Source organism: Polyergus mexicanus, unplaced genomic scaffold (genome assembly GCF_030449975.1).
Source record: "Polyergus mexicanus isolate NDT 795.1 unplaced genomic scaffold, iyPolMexi1.0 SCAF_10, whole genome shotgun sequence".
Classification (NCBI taxonomy): Eukaryota; Metazoa; Arthropoda; class Insecta; order Hymenoptera; family Formicidae; genus Polyergus; species Polyergus mexicanus.
Window position 1 is genome coordinate 9,338,533 of NW_027223330.1, and position 15,023 is coordinate 9,353,555.

The 15,023-nt window shown below is 30.0% G+C and overlaps 3 protein-coding genes across 5 annotated transcripts; all 3 read right to left on the reverse strand.

The window, feature by feature from the left end:
* Window positions 1-357: 357 nt before the first annotated feature.
* Window positions 358-2,325, reverse strand: LOC138937116 (uncharacterized). Its single transcript, XM_070303056.1, has 4 exons — window positions 2,130-2,325; window positions 1,415-1,614; window positions 902-1,095; window positions 358-615 (listed from the first exon to the last, which is right to left on the reverse strand). Exons 1-4 carry the CDS (start codon window positions 2,301-2,303, stop codon window positions 437-439), a joined length of 747 nt encoding a protein of 248 aa, XP_070159157.1. The 5' UTR covers window positions 2,304-2,325; the 3' UTR covers window positions 358-436.
* Window positions 2,326-3,482: 1,157 nt separating this feature from the next.
* Window positions 3,483-10,345, reverse strand: LOC138936892 (uncharacterized). Of its 3 annotated transcripts, XM_070302676.1 has the most exons (21): window positions 10,302-10,345; window positions 9,057-9,543; window positions 8,781-8,993; window positions 8,436-8,549; window positions 8,204-8,356; window positions 7,962-8,122; window positions 7,809-7,884; window positions 7,213-7,395; window positions 6,915-7,134; window positions 6,655-6,751; window positions 6,266-6,480; window positions 5,938-6,136; window positions 5,541-5,786; window positions 5,332-5,451; window positions 5,104-5,246; window positions 4,817-5,003; window positions 4,618-4,705; window positions 4,411-4,530; window positions 4,170-4,334; window positions 3,979-4,083; window positions 3,483-3,789 (listed from the first exon to the last, which is right to left on the reverse strand). In XM_070302676.1, the coding sequence occupies exons 1-21, from the start codon at window positions 10,322-10,324 to the stop codon at window positions 3,619-3,621; spliced, it is 3,486 nt and encodes a 1,161-aa protein (XP_070158777.1). In that variant the 5' UTR covers window positions 10,325-10,345; the 3' UTR covers window positions 3,483-3,618. The 3 variants fall into 3 exon arrangements, with proteins under 3 accessions (XP_070158777.1, XP_070158778.1, XP_070158776.1); XM_070302677.1 differs by having other exon boundaries at window positions 8,781-9,329; XM_070302675.1 differs by having other exon boundaries at window positions 8,781-9,543.
* Window positions 10,346-11,022: 677 nt separating this feature from the next.
* Rpl7 (ribosomal protein L7) lies at window positions 11,023-13,352 on the reverse strand. The gene is made up of 6 exons (XM_070302577.1): window positions 13,261-13,352; window positions 12,487-12,601; window positions 12,216-12,391; window positions 11,872-12,119; window positions 11,426-11,523; window positions 11,023-11,176 (listed from the first exon to the last, which is right to left on the reverse strand). Exons 1-6 carry the CDS (start codon window positions 13,341-13,343, stop codon window positions 11,066-11,068), a joined length of 831 nt encoding a protein of 276 aa, XP_070158678.1. The 5' UTR covers window positions 13,344-13,352; the 3' UTR covers window positions 11,023-11,065.
* Window positions 13,353-15,023: the final 1,671 nt, after the last annotated feature.

Consider the following 15,023-nt stretch of genomic DNA (forward strand, 5'->3'; position numbering starts at 1 on the left):
TCGATTACCGATTTATAAGAATGACATAACAACGATGGATTCCAGCTGTGTTTGGCTGATGTTTATATTAAAAATAAAAATATATTTCTTATTGTCAGTGTTTAAATATTTCTATGTTTTGAATTCAACGTATATAATGTCATATAAGAATTGTAATCCGTTATTATTTCCACATTACATTAAAAAAATATATACGATTAGGAGAATAAAATTATAATAATATTCAAAATATATTTAACGATGAATTAACAGTTTTTTTACAAATTTTATTATATACTTTATGTATAACTTGTTTAATATTATATATATATATATATATATATATATATATATATATATATATATAACATACGCGCATTTTTATTTGAAAAGAAATTCTAATTAATGTAAAAATATAAGTACATGCGTAATAATAATATTCCGTAACGAGACATTTTTAATTGTCCTTTCTATTGAACTCTGATTTGAGTCTCTTCATGATCTCTTCTCGCTGATATATGACCTCCCTATAGCATAAAGGTGAAAACGCGATTGGGCATTCGTATTGTACGGTCTCGATACATTTTGTATCCTTCGCACCATCCGCGTCGAATCTGAATTGTGAAACAGATTCCACTGAAAAATAAATAGCCTCATTAGAATTTACGATTTTCTTCAGCTGTGGATAAAAGTATATATGCTCTAGGCAACTATATTAATTGAATGTAAAGACGAAATGTTCGAAAATTAATTATTAAAAATTTCTATAAAATATTCATAAGAAAATAATGTTTCCAGACAAATTTCTTTAATATTTATTCCTTCAAAAATATTATTTTATTTCTATATATCTCTCTCGATTATTTATATAGTATAGAACAAAACAAGATTAACGATCGAATCATGAATAATGTCCACTTACAACAGTTGAAATTGAGGAAGAAACAAGTTCGATGTTTGGAACTGATGACGTAGCCATTGTTATCCGGTTTGATGGCGTAGTGTCCGTGCGCTACGTTTCGGATCATTGGTAGGTGACTTAAATGTTCGGTATACTGCACGGAATATTTCCAATGATCGTAATTTCCACTTTCTGCGATTACATTAAAATCCTCTCTGCAATATATGAATTCAAATGAGTGCGATGAGTTAATATTATAAAAAAGAGTTTCAAAAGATATGCAACATAAAGAAATATTTCTCATTTTTCGAATTAATATATAATTGTTTTGTTCTGCATTTCGAAGACAGAAAAAAAGAGACCATAAAATAATATATATAAAAAATATATACATTTTAATATGTGTACATTTAATTAATATATATATATATATATATATATATAAACCCTTTTTAAATTTTTATTTCTTTTTATAATAAACATAAAATATTCCTATTTCAAAAGATATCATTTAAATCTTATTCCTATACTTACATTGTTGGATTTAACTTTTTCATGTTGCTAAAATCGGCTACGAATTCCCATACATGCTTAGGATTTGAATTATTTACAGTCGCCTCGAACATTACTTGATGCTTCTTCTTATAAACAAATAGTGTATAAAAAAGCAAAGAGCCTAAAATACCGTGTACGATGGTTCTTGTTTTCCATTTCATAGGATTGAAACCCATTTTCTGTATCAGTAGAGAAATAATCGTTTCAAATATACTTAAATTATAACTTTCTGTTTCGATAATTAAAAAATCACTCTCGAATGTACATCTAGAATGTACATCTAGAACAAAATTGTTTCTACTTATATATATTGCTTTTTTTTAATATATCAATTTTAATTTTAATTTTAATAAAATTTCAAAGATTTTGTATCATACAAAAGTCATACAAGACGTGCACGTTATCTTTACAATTGTGATATAACAATGCGTATATACAATGCATATTTAAATTAATAATTCTAGACAAGTAAAAATAAAATAAAATGTAAATGTAATAAAATATACAAGTAAAACGTATATATTTTCTCAAAATTTGCAATCCTCTAAAGAGGTGTACTTTTAAAACACGTTCGTAGACATTTCGGAAATCTATACAAGATGCAATGTAAATTGCACGGAAGAATTTATTCTGTACTTGAATATATCATTACGAGAATAAGAATTTTTTTAAATAGATGAAATTTCGCACTTACCGCTGTTATAACAAAAAGACCGTCTGATTGGCACAGCTCGATGCAAGTTTGCAAGTACTTCCGGTCGGATGTTATCAGTTCGATTCGAGAGAAGCTCTGCGATAAGAGTAGCCTTGCCGGCGCTAGGCTCCAGCGATTCTGTTCGCCGCGTCTCGCAGTCTTGCTGTCTTGCATCCCATAAGTCAACTAGTCAGCGTTTTTTTTTTTGTACTATGCCTCATCGCTACGTCACGATACTTCAGGGCCGGTGATTACGCTTAGCTTAAAAAAAAAAAAACGAAGAAATAAAATTTTTTCAAATGCGTGCTTCAAATGTAAATCTCTATAATAGAAATGTATCTCAAATATTTTGACATTTACAAGATTAATTTATCATAATTTTATTGATATTTTAAGAGACAATTTTTTGTAAAAAGATTCATGTCAATGTGTATCTCGATAATATCTCGATTTTAGTTTGAATCGCCATCTTTATGACTTGAAACGATAATCTCTCTCTCTCTCTCTCTCTTTTTTTTTTTTGTTTAAATATCAGTTTAAATATCAATTATTTTTCCTCTTTTTTTTCTCTTCGAATAAACGATATTTTCTTTTTGTCGCAGATGCTGCGTGTCTTGAGATCATCGACTTCGCGGGATTTTAAGAAATGGATACGTGCCTGCATCCGTATTTATTCGATGTATGTTTGAATTGCGATGCATCATGTCATCGCGAGATGGCGCATCGGAATCTGTCACGTGATCGCGAACGCGTCGGAACCGTCAGAGTGCGTTCAAAAATTCTACTCGTAGAATAAAGTAGCATTTCATTGACCAATCAGGACAAAGAAATCTTTGCTTCTGATTGGTCAATAAAGTGCTGCTCTAGCGCTCTAGCCTATAGATAAGATTCTTGAACATACTCTCTCACGTGCTCTCGTGACGTGTGGCGCGTATTTGATTTTGTATTCGTACAATTACAGCAGCAAGTTATATATATATATCAATCGACGAGTTAGTTTCTCGTAATATGATTTATAGTGCCAAGTGACAAAATGTGCTGTGAAAGACAAGTTTCAACTCTCTTGAATGCTTCTGAGACGGTCGATGAAATTATGGTGAGTATGATTTTTTTCCTTATTGTGTCACACAAAACTTATGTGTGATATAGGCTATATAAATATGCGCGCACAAGAGAACGATTAGCGCTGAGCTAGAATCTAAAGATAAAAAATTAAAAAATATTTATGATGTGTCGCTTTTATAGGATATGTGTGTCGATATTGCACCGACATTAATGAACGATACAATTTTCGGAAGTTAAATTCCAATTTATTTTAAGAAATTTAATGAGAGTGTTTTTTGATTAAGATAACGTATCGTTTATTAATTTATGAATCAATATTATACAATTTCATAGCCTTCGAATTACTAATAAATAGAAAGGGCAATAAAAAATATTTTACATATCATCCACAACAGATTCACTTTCTGTTAAAGCAGCTTTATAATCATCGAGTTGAAGTGTTACCTTTAGCAAGTACACGTTCCACATGCATCGATAGTGAAGTGTTCAATTCATGAGATGCGGACATAAATGTTAAGTTTAATAATCTCATTAAACCATTTTGATAACCTACCATAAGCCACAAATAACTCCATGCATTTGGATTCCAAGCCACCTAAAAATTATATTTTGTTATTTTATCAGTGATTTGTTTTTAATTATGTTTATCTTTTTTCTTCAATATTATAAAAAATGACTGAAATTTATGATTTTTGAAATATATAATTAGCTTAATAAATATTTTACACTTTTAATTATTTATTCTATTCTAAGAAAAAATAGGAAAGAATTACTGTCAATGTACCCTGTTTGCAGAAGTAAATGGATATTGTTCAATAGGGATTGATGTCAACATGTTATTATACAGAGTATGATCCTGTTTATCCCTAGTTATTTTTTCCTTCGGACCCTATATGATTAATAAAATAACAAAAAAGATTGGTTAATATTATTAAGATAGTCCAGATTATGTATATAGATTTTATAAATACTCACTGTTAATTTATCATGGAAAATGATGCCAAAGCGATCTTTACATTCATTATAGGTTTCTGGCATGTAACGATAATCCTTAGAATTCTTTTTGTCATTTTTATTTCCATTGTTGACTGTGTTTTGACTCTTTTCTACGAAATCCACTGTTTTAATGAAAGAGTTTAACTAAAACAAAATTAAAATATATAAATTTATAATTAGAAGAATTACATATATTGTATAATGAGATATAACTGCCTACCTGTCTTTTCTTAGACAATATTCTTTCTGCATATAATAATTGATGGGGAAAGATGGTTATTACTTCTCCTGCTAAAGTACCATGTGCAACACTATTAGCATAATCAGAAACAGCGATGCTCTAAAAATTGAATGTATTATTCAGAAGGTTTTAAAATGATCCCTTACATCTGAAAAACAGATAGCAATAATAATAGATGGTTCTTACATAAGTCGGTGAATTAGTTGGTAAAATCGGGCAGAATTTATATCCATAGTCTCTCAATGGCATTATACAAGAATGCGCATATTGGTACCTGTAAGAATAATTGCATTAGAAATGATTATTACATAATTATTATTATATATGATAATTAATAGTATATTATTTTTATTAATTATTAATTATTATAAAGTAACAAATTTACCCAAGCGCATCATCGAAGCTCATAACCGAACATGGCCAGTGCGTCATCCACGCTCCGTCGAGTATTATACTCTTTTTCGCACAGTGTCGTGGTGCGCTTGTATCTTCTAAATCCCAAAACTTATACGTTCTATCTGTACTGCCTGAAGCTAAAAATCGGCTTTTGCCATACGGAACTAATGCTACCACTATACAAAACAAAAAACAAAAAACAAAAAAAAAATATAGTAAATTTATATGTTTCTATTTTCTTACTTACAGAGATGAAGTAATTTATACAATACTTACTGCTAACTGCATTATGATGAGCGAAGAAATGCTGGAATGCATTTATAAGTTTTGTATTCTTTCGTATGTTGATTGATGTAGGACAGGCAGTTGCGAGATCCCATAATGCGATATAACCATTGGTGAAACCTGCCGCGATGATACTAAAAAACATTTACGTTCGCGTTTTTTTATAGATGTACAATATGCAAATCTTAAAAAGAATAATTTAAATCGAAAACATGTTACTTATGTCCATGTTCCTTCGTCCATGATAGTTTAATGCATTGCCAATTCTGTTTGTTACTATCATATAATAAATGATTTATGATTAGTGTTATTATCGGGTCGGTCTTGTAGATCGGCAACCTTTGTGTAAATCACAATAAAAATATCATAAATAATAGAAAGCTTGACAGCAATACGAAATTATAATATGAAATCGTAATATGACTCACGAATTGTTTTCTGTTTTTTCGAATTTAAGTTCATCGGGAAATGGTAATGAATAAATATTTATGCATCCATCCGAGCATGCAGTCGCAAGCAATCCCATTCGTCTAAGCTTATTTTCTTCCGCTTTATAATTGCCAAGATCAATATCTTGATAGCATCCTGATGGACACCATTCCAAGCACCAAATTGTACCATTATTATGTGCAATTGCATAAGCTAAAACGGGTAATTTATTTCTACTATTGACGCTGAAAAAAAAAGAGAATTTATAAAATACGATTTCAATTACAAATCGTTTAAAAATATATATAATTATATGTAAAAAATATTAAATAATAGTATCAATTGAATCCCCTCTCACATTAATTCATTGTACGCATATGGTATTTTTAGACTTACTCATGATTTAAATTTCCAACATTCCATATTTGTATGATATTTGCTCCGGAATATTTATTTCCTACCGTGTATTCGTTTTCCATAGTAGGGTGTGTGCTGATTGCAACATATTGTGTCGGGTTTTTGGTGTACATTGGTGATGGAATAGGTAACCATGCTAACGCCCATACAGGGCCACCGACAAAAAATATTGGCACAGCTAAAGCAACATTATGGTTTGATTTTAATGTGTGTGCGTGTGCGTGTGTGTGTGTGTGTGTCAATCTCTTACGAAATATTTCAATAAACTAAATAAATAATTTGTATGTAGCAAAGTCTCAGAACATACCTTCATAAATATCACTCTCAAATCTATTTAGACGCTTCCATTTGTCATCATTGTTAGAATTTTCTCCAATTTTTGGTGAATCAAGCTTCACATTTTTGATGGCCATTGAAATTGTTAGTTCTGGGAGATACTTTGCGGCATTATTATTTTCCAATAATGTTAAAGCATTTGGCATATTGTCTTCGAATAACATAAGTTCATAATTTTTCAATTCACTGTTGCAAGTAACAAGAAAAGTAAATAAAAGATCTTTACAATAAAATTGTTAATTTTATTGATGTTAAATTACGAATTTTGAAAAGTATTGTAGATTATATGAAATACTTAATTTAAAATCAAACTTAAATTTTAATATTTGGTGTATATAATCTAGTTATGTGAATACTTACAATTCTAGAGTCCAACGTATAGTTGATTTGTAGGGTTTAGTTGATTGTGGTTTTTGCATTATCTCTTTATCTAAGAAGGCCATTTTATTATATATTCCTAAAATTTCGTAAATAATATATTATTCAAAATACTTTGATTAATAATCATCTATTAATTTTATAGCAATTTGGATGTAGTAGTGAAGGATTGTCTTTGGAATGCACTAATACATTTAATTGAAAGCACTATTTAGATGATATGGTTTGTTTGTTCAACTTACTTGTGCCATCAGAACTTATCTGTGTTTGTTTCGTCGAACGGTTTTTTTGTTTTACATCCCATTCAATTATATTTTCTTCCGATGAATCCTCATCTTCCTTATCTTTTTCGAAATCAGAATGCTTGTCTAAATCCTCGTTGCCCGAATGAGCTTCTGTTATATGATCTATGATTTCGTCTTTAGAATTTGCAGAAAACTTGCAAATCTTACATATAAAATTCTAAGAAAGAGAAAGATATCTCTTATTTATATGCCTAATCGTTTTTAAATGTCGCAAAAATTGTAAAATACGATATACCTCCTGTGGAGTAAAGTTACATTGAGAATAATGTTCGCAAATGCTTTCGTAAGAGGAGCATGTGTAAGTACATCCTAATTGTTTACAAGATGTGGTACCTTGTGAAGCTATTTCCTTCCTCCATATACCTTTCCAAACCGCTGGTATTTTTTTTTTAAGTTCTGGCATTTGTATTACATTTTTCTAAATTGATAATTGTATACATACATATAGCTCTATTTTTATCAGTATTATTTAATTCCTTGACCAATTTGAGGTTTCAATTTTCTCTTACACAGAGAAAAATTATCATTGATTTGCATCTTTACAATTGTATGTATTATATATATTATTATAATTAACAATAAGTCTCATATAAGTTAAGATTCTATTAGTCTATTTAAATTAACTAAACAATATGATTTTATTCTTTATTTCTTCTATGAAATCTGATTTGTTGGAATCCTGCTTAGTTTCTTAATTTTATTAATTTTTTAATCATATATACCCCAAAATTGTGACCTGCCTTAAATTAGTCAAAGAATTTATCGCTCTAATATATATATTATATCTACTTATATAAGAGTATATGCATAATGAATCAAACTTTAACATACAAATGTAGAAGAATCAAGTTTTATTATCTTTGCTGAATCTTGCTCTTTCATAGATTCAATTATCCTTGGTACTGCTCTGTAATTACAAAACATTGTATTATAAACACAAATATAATTAATATAGGAAATTTTCATTAAGGATATTTGATCTACTTTTCCGCTGCTTTCCGTTTTGTCCGTTCTATTAGTATAACTGATGTTTCTTCATCTTTATTTTGTTCTAATTGCCTATGATAACGTTCATGCATTTCCATGGAAGAAGGCATCATAATAGATTTGCAAATGGGGCATGTCATCATTAACGCTTGCCTTTCCTTTAACGAAAAGATAAGGAAATATAAAGTATGATAAAGTACATTGTGTGTGTGTGTGTGTGTGTAATCTCTTATACTTACTTCTTCTGATTTTCCACAAAACTGCATATGTGATATAAAACCGTTGACACTTCGTTTTATATCCTTACATTTTTCACAAGTTAAATATTTCTTCTTTTGTTTAAGAGCACTAGCTAATACTTTCTTTAATAATTTAATATCATTTTCGAAGTCCTATGGATAAACTCAATTTTCATATAATATTTCATTAGCATTATAGAAAGCTTTATAATACAATTAAAAATATTATTACCAATGGTTCCTCATTTTCTTGCCAAGCCATGTTATTATGTTGATGCAAGTTATGTAAAGACCATTGTCTTTTTGGTATTTGTTGATTACATTTAGCGCAAGTTATTAATTGTATCTGTAAATATAAAGAGTTCAATTGAGTTATATATAGAGTGAATCACTAAAGATGTTAGAGGCTAATATTTCTGAAACTAATGCCTGCTTCAATACCAAACAGTCGCTGGAAAATAAGAATTTTATATCTCGTTTTAGTTTCAGAAATATTAGCCTGTAATATCCTTAATGATTCATCCTGTATGTTACATAATCAATAATGCAAATTTTTCTAAAATATATTATAACTTACATTCTTCTCAATATTTGGAGAATCTGTACCATTTTCAATATTTACAATGCTGTCTGCTGTTGTATTCATCTTATCTGAGTCTAAAAAAGAATTGTACGTTATTCCTCTACCGCGACCCCGACCACATCCTCGACCTTGACCTCGACCTCGACCTCGTCCTCGTCCTCGTTCTCGTCCTCGTCCTCGTCCTCTACTACCAATTGGACGACCGCGCTTTTTGACAAGAGATTTATCTTCTACATTATTAGTATCGCTTTCATCGCTTAAATCGCTTACATTGATAGTATCCCTAATTTTACTGGTACATCTTCTACTGCGTATCATGTGTGTGGGTTCCGTAATGATAACGGAAATATCTTGTACAATATTGTCATTTTCTGATGTCTTTGGTGTATTCTGGTCTATGGAATTATCATTTGTTTTTCTAGGTCTACCCCTTTTTCTTTTGATATTTGGTACTATAGGTAGAGATGATTGGTTCTGTTCATCATGCTTCACAGTCATTTCATTTGTTTTACATTCATCTTGACACACTGCATCAGATATATTCTGTAATTCAATATTTTTATTTATTGCTTGAGATATTGATTTCTGCAAATTTGTCTCGTCATGAGATGCTTGAGATGGAATTTGTTCCCTAATTATAAGCTCATTTTGTTTTTGTTCATATATTGTACATTCTTCTTTTGATTTCACTGGATTACTATCTGCATAAACTAAATTTTCTGTTTTGATCATCTTTTTGTGAAAAAAGAGAATAAAGCTTAAAAAAATAATAAAAATATCATTAGCTGCATTAATACATATTTTTATATTATTCTTGGATGTGTGTGTGTGTGTGTCATCTGTTTTACGTATCAGATATAATATTTTAATTACTCATATTTACAAAATCTTTTTTTACAGAATATAAAAGAAAATTGATAAAGCAATTGTCACTTATAAGAATTTAACTTCTATTATGATGCACTTTATTAACTAGAAGAAAATAAATTTAATATTTTATTTGTATTGTACAATACAATTAATTATATTTTAACATTTAATATATTTTTAAATTATTTTATAGTATTCTGATAATGTAAGAAAAATATAGAAGAATTCTATCAAGAGAAAAAGAGATTGCGGGGATTTGAACATGGAACATTTAATGTTAAAATCGAACTTCTTATTTCCAACTCCAAAGGTACATCGTGTTTCACTCGTTCAACTATAAGGTATCAACTGTACCAGTATTTTAAGGATAATTCATATCCATAATTTAAAAAAAAAATTATATATATATATATAATTCCTGTAACTGAATAATTATTGGTAAATAATAGGATTTTGCAATTCTTGATGAAATGTGAATAGGTTAGATATGTCATATGTGATTATATGTTATCTCTATTTTGATTTATTTTAATTAATATTAATTTTTATTTTATTTACTTTTACATACACACACACACACACACACACATACATACACATATTTTGCTTATTACATTATAATTTATTATGATAAAAATATTTTACCTCTGGACCACGCGCACATTCATAGATTTGCATATGCATTTTAAGCTATGTACACAAGCAATGCATATTTTCCTAAAAAGCGAAACTTTGATTGGCTATTGCATCGCTTCATGGCGTGAAAATTTCAAAGCTTTTGATTGACCAATTAGAGCAAAGAATTCTTCGTTTCTTTCGTCCTGATATTTCAATCAGGATTAAGGCTGCGGTCGAGAAGACGCTAGAGATGTTTCGAAGAATTGTATTTACCAACCAGAATAAAAAAATCTTTATTCTTTGTGTCCTGATTGGTCAATCAAACGCTTCGAAGCATTTCTAGCCTCTTCTCGACCGCAGCCTATATGATCAGAAACTTTTGTAGTAAGATGGAATGCATCCCGCATCTCGTGATGCAAGAGATATATTATTATCTGCACGAAAGACATGGATATAAAAACGAATGACGTGTCTCATATAATAATCAATTAAACTACACACACACTTCTTCTAAAATTGATATATAATTTCCACCATGCATAAAATATTGAACTCTTTAATATTTAATTTTAATAGAAATAATATTGATTTTCTGATACTTTATTATTATTATTTTTTTTTTTAAACTTGCATCTCTATATGTATACAGAATTTGTAGTGATATTGACTTTCATTGATTAAAATGCATATGTTCATAATACACAACAGAAACATTATTATTAATTAGGGCAGAACATAAAAAATATAATTTCGATCGTAGAACTTTATTTACGAACTTTATTTTTATAAATTTATACCATTCTTCTGAGAAGTTCATTAATTTTATCTTCTCGGTTTCCAAAGTCACCACCTTCTACATAATGGTTGGTTTTCTTACGCCATCCACCATTTGGTGTATTGAGCTAGAAACAATAAGAGAAATGAGATTTTTAGATATAATATATTATAATATAATATATTAATAAAAATATTAGAGTTCATCTTAGATTGCGATATTGAAATAATATTCATCGGCAAGAAGAACTCTTATTACTTTTCGACATAATAGGAGGTTAATAGAATAAATTATTCTACAACCATGCCTATGTCGTAATGTAAAATGTTCATGCGTACTTGATAAATCGTATTTTTTAATATTTTGAAGCACATACCTTAAAAGGCCACAGAAAATTGCTGGCAAATTTAAATTTCGGGCCAACAGTGAATATCTCATGAATCAAATCTTCGGTACAAATGATATTAGACCGACCTAAGTAAAAACAAAAAAGAAAACAAAAATTAATTTTTCTGATTATTAATATGTGATAACACAATTTTATATAATAAAAAGAAAAAATAAATAAATTATAATAAAGTTTTGTACAAATTTCTGTCAAATCTGACCATAAAAATCATAGTCTAATTTTTTTCAAAAATTGCTTTATTAATTTTTGACAAGTTGGAAGGGAGAATGTTTATATTCTCCAGACTCCCATGGATTTGTCAAAAAATTACTTGCGCAAAATAGAGTATGCATGTTAATTGTGCTTTAATATTTTACTGATATTTATCATTCATTTGCATACATAGTATATTATGTGGAAAATGATTTACTCACCAAGCTTCTTCTCAATGAGAGAATTGCTAGTTATTGGTATACGTTGCCTATTTATCTTGGCAAACCCACGTTTGTAGATCAACTCACGAACTGATTTCAAATTAGGATATCCCCATGTAATGTAAGGCTCGACAATACGTAACATATTAATGGTTGCTTTGTTCAATTTAACAAAAACGCCATTGTTGATCTGTTTTAGACGGAACAGTTGTAATACCTTCCGTACTTTTGGAGCAACTTGATTCACACTAAAAGAATTGAAATTATATTGTTGGATAAAGAAACTTTGGGATTTTGAAAAGAGGGAAAGTCTTTAATGTTAGCAACTATATATTAATACTTACCCTCGAATACGGATAACAAATGCAAGACGTGCTTCGCCAGGAATATAATAATTTCCGCGATTCTTAGCTTGTCTAATCAATCTGATTTCATCTCTTTCCTTCCTTCTATATTCTTTTACATATTTCTCAGCTCTTTTAAATATTACTTTTCTTTTCTTGTAACGGTCAGCACGTTGCTATAAAACAAGCAAATACAAAATAAAAGCTTGTCTTTTCATATGCATTTTATACGAGTGAAAAGTAATTTTTATAAATGACTTGTAATAATTACCTTGATTGATATTTGTAGACGCGCAGCTTTAACTGCCTCACGGCGCTTCCTTTTCTTTAACACAGATTCCGGCACTGCCGGTAGTTTTTTGGTTGGAACCTCGGTTTCCTTTTTTCTGCGTGAAAAAATATGATCATGTTTAGGACATCTTTGCTATTGGTTTAAATATACATATGTTTGATAGACTAGATAAGTGTTTATTAAAAATAAGTTATGTTGTGAAACAGAGAGAGAGAGAGAGAGAGAGAGAGAGAGAGAGAGAGAGAGAGAGAAACTATAAAGCAAATTTTAGCGTAAACATTTTTTAATTTTCGTTCATTGTACAAATATCTATGCTAGATAATGCAATAGATAAGATCAATTCGTGATGAATGAAAAACCAAACGCGTCTTTGCTTGTAATAATAATATAATATATCGTATTCAGAAGACGATTTCATTTGGAGACGACAATGGGTGCTTTCCATTTATTGACTCAAGTCGACACAAGTCTAGTGAAATCATCATTCGTGCTTCTTTCAATATCAGTGAAGAAAAAAAAAAAAAAAAAAAAATTGGATGCTACTCTGTGTCGTACCGTGTCGTTGCTGAAAGGCACCCAATGTAACCGTAAATTTCAAGTCTACAATCTTTATCGTTTGTTCTTTTAATGTAAAAATATAGATCCATTAATATACACGCGTAACAACGAATTGTTAATATGATATCTGCGGAATTGTAAAATCATATCATCGGCTGATGCGGCCAGATTTCACGAGCTATCAAGGTTACTTACGCGTCAGCCATCATTCCACGCGGTAAAGGACTCTTCAGTCTCTGTTTACCTCGAGTCAAAGAAACCGGAACTGAGGCGCGCATACGTGATGATCACCCACAGTCACAGTCAGGGTCCAAGGTAAGAATTATAAAAGTGAATAGATTCACTAGCCTGTTAACCAATGAGATCGTAGTTCTATTACGCAGTGTTTCTAGTGATTTATTAGTTTGCATCAATTCGGAAAGAGGGCATCATGCATCATGCTTTACCTGGCTTTATACATTATAATCGGTCTTCTAGAGATCTAGAGATTCGAGTCAAGCGTCAAGCCGTGGTACTGCGTCCGTTAGAATGAAAATTTAGAAGGGAGAAGAAGATTCGAGTTAATTATCGTATCGTACGCCTATATTTGTAAAATTTATTCCTCTTTAGGACTTGTGACTTGTGACTCTCTCAAAATAAATGATAATAAGAAAGGTATCTTATTTCTAGCATCAGTATTATATTGAATTTTAAAAGTTGCTATTTTGGCTATCATTAGAATTTTGGCCGAAGAAATGTAATGCAATTGTAAACAATAATGCACGTAAAGTAGTAATTATAAAAATTGAGTTTAGTTTCTTTCGACAAAAATAGACTGCTTGAAAATTAAGGAAAAAGCAGACATATTATATTTTACAGGAGCGATTTTTTCTCATAAAGTTAACTTTTTTTCACAAAGCTATTGTCAACATATAACATTTGAAATTTAATAAAAGCACGCGAAATTGCTTATTAAAAACTTGCTGTTATATGACATATACATATATATATATATATATATATATTGCAAATAATAATATATCGGATGTATATTTATTTTTGTTGTTCATGGTATGCGGGCAATGTACGGAAATTAACTACAGGAGCAAAGTGTGACGTCATCGCGTGAAGTTGGTCGCGCGACTTTCGAATTATCTCTGCCACTCGTGCATTTCGCGGATGTCGAGCGGATCGTCGTTTCGCGCGATCGATTTTACGTTGTTCTTCCATCGTAACGTTATAAAATGCGCATCGTGCGCGAGAATATCGTGATAAGTGTCGCGCGATCATCGTTAATTAGGTACTTTTTTTTTCGCGTGCAATCGTGTGATCTGAACACTGGAGGAGAATCAGCAGCGGAGAATCATCACCGAACAAGAGAGAAGAAAGAGGCTAAAGAGGTATCACGCGCAGTAATTTATGTGAGTAATCTCGTAACTCTCTTTTTTCTCTCTTATTTGATTTATTAATTGTTAAAATATATTGTACGATGGGAGACACATCCACATCCCTTGTTCTCCCTTTATATTAAATAACAAGTCGAATAATATGGTTTATCTCTTTAACAATTCCGAATATATCTCGAAATTGAATCGCGTTTTTAAAGAGATATTTATACATACCATTTTTATACATGCTCTCTTGAAATACTTCCATGTACGAACCCACATCGCAGAATCAGAAAAATTGTTAGAACCGAAAAGAATAATATAATACATAACAATGTATATGTAACATTACATATTATCTATCTATAATCCTGCAGACGAAAAAAAAAAAAAGATCTAAATAAGAGAAAAATTGCTTTTTCATATAATACATCATTATTCACGTTTACATTATAATCCTATTTACACTTGGCAGATGAAAATGGCATTTTAACGGTTTGAAGTTGGTCCAAGGGTGCGTTCTTTTTATTCATTATAGTAACGATGACGTCATTAGTCCCCTTCGTTAGATGAATGTATAAAAATAAGCTT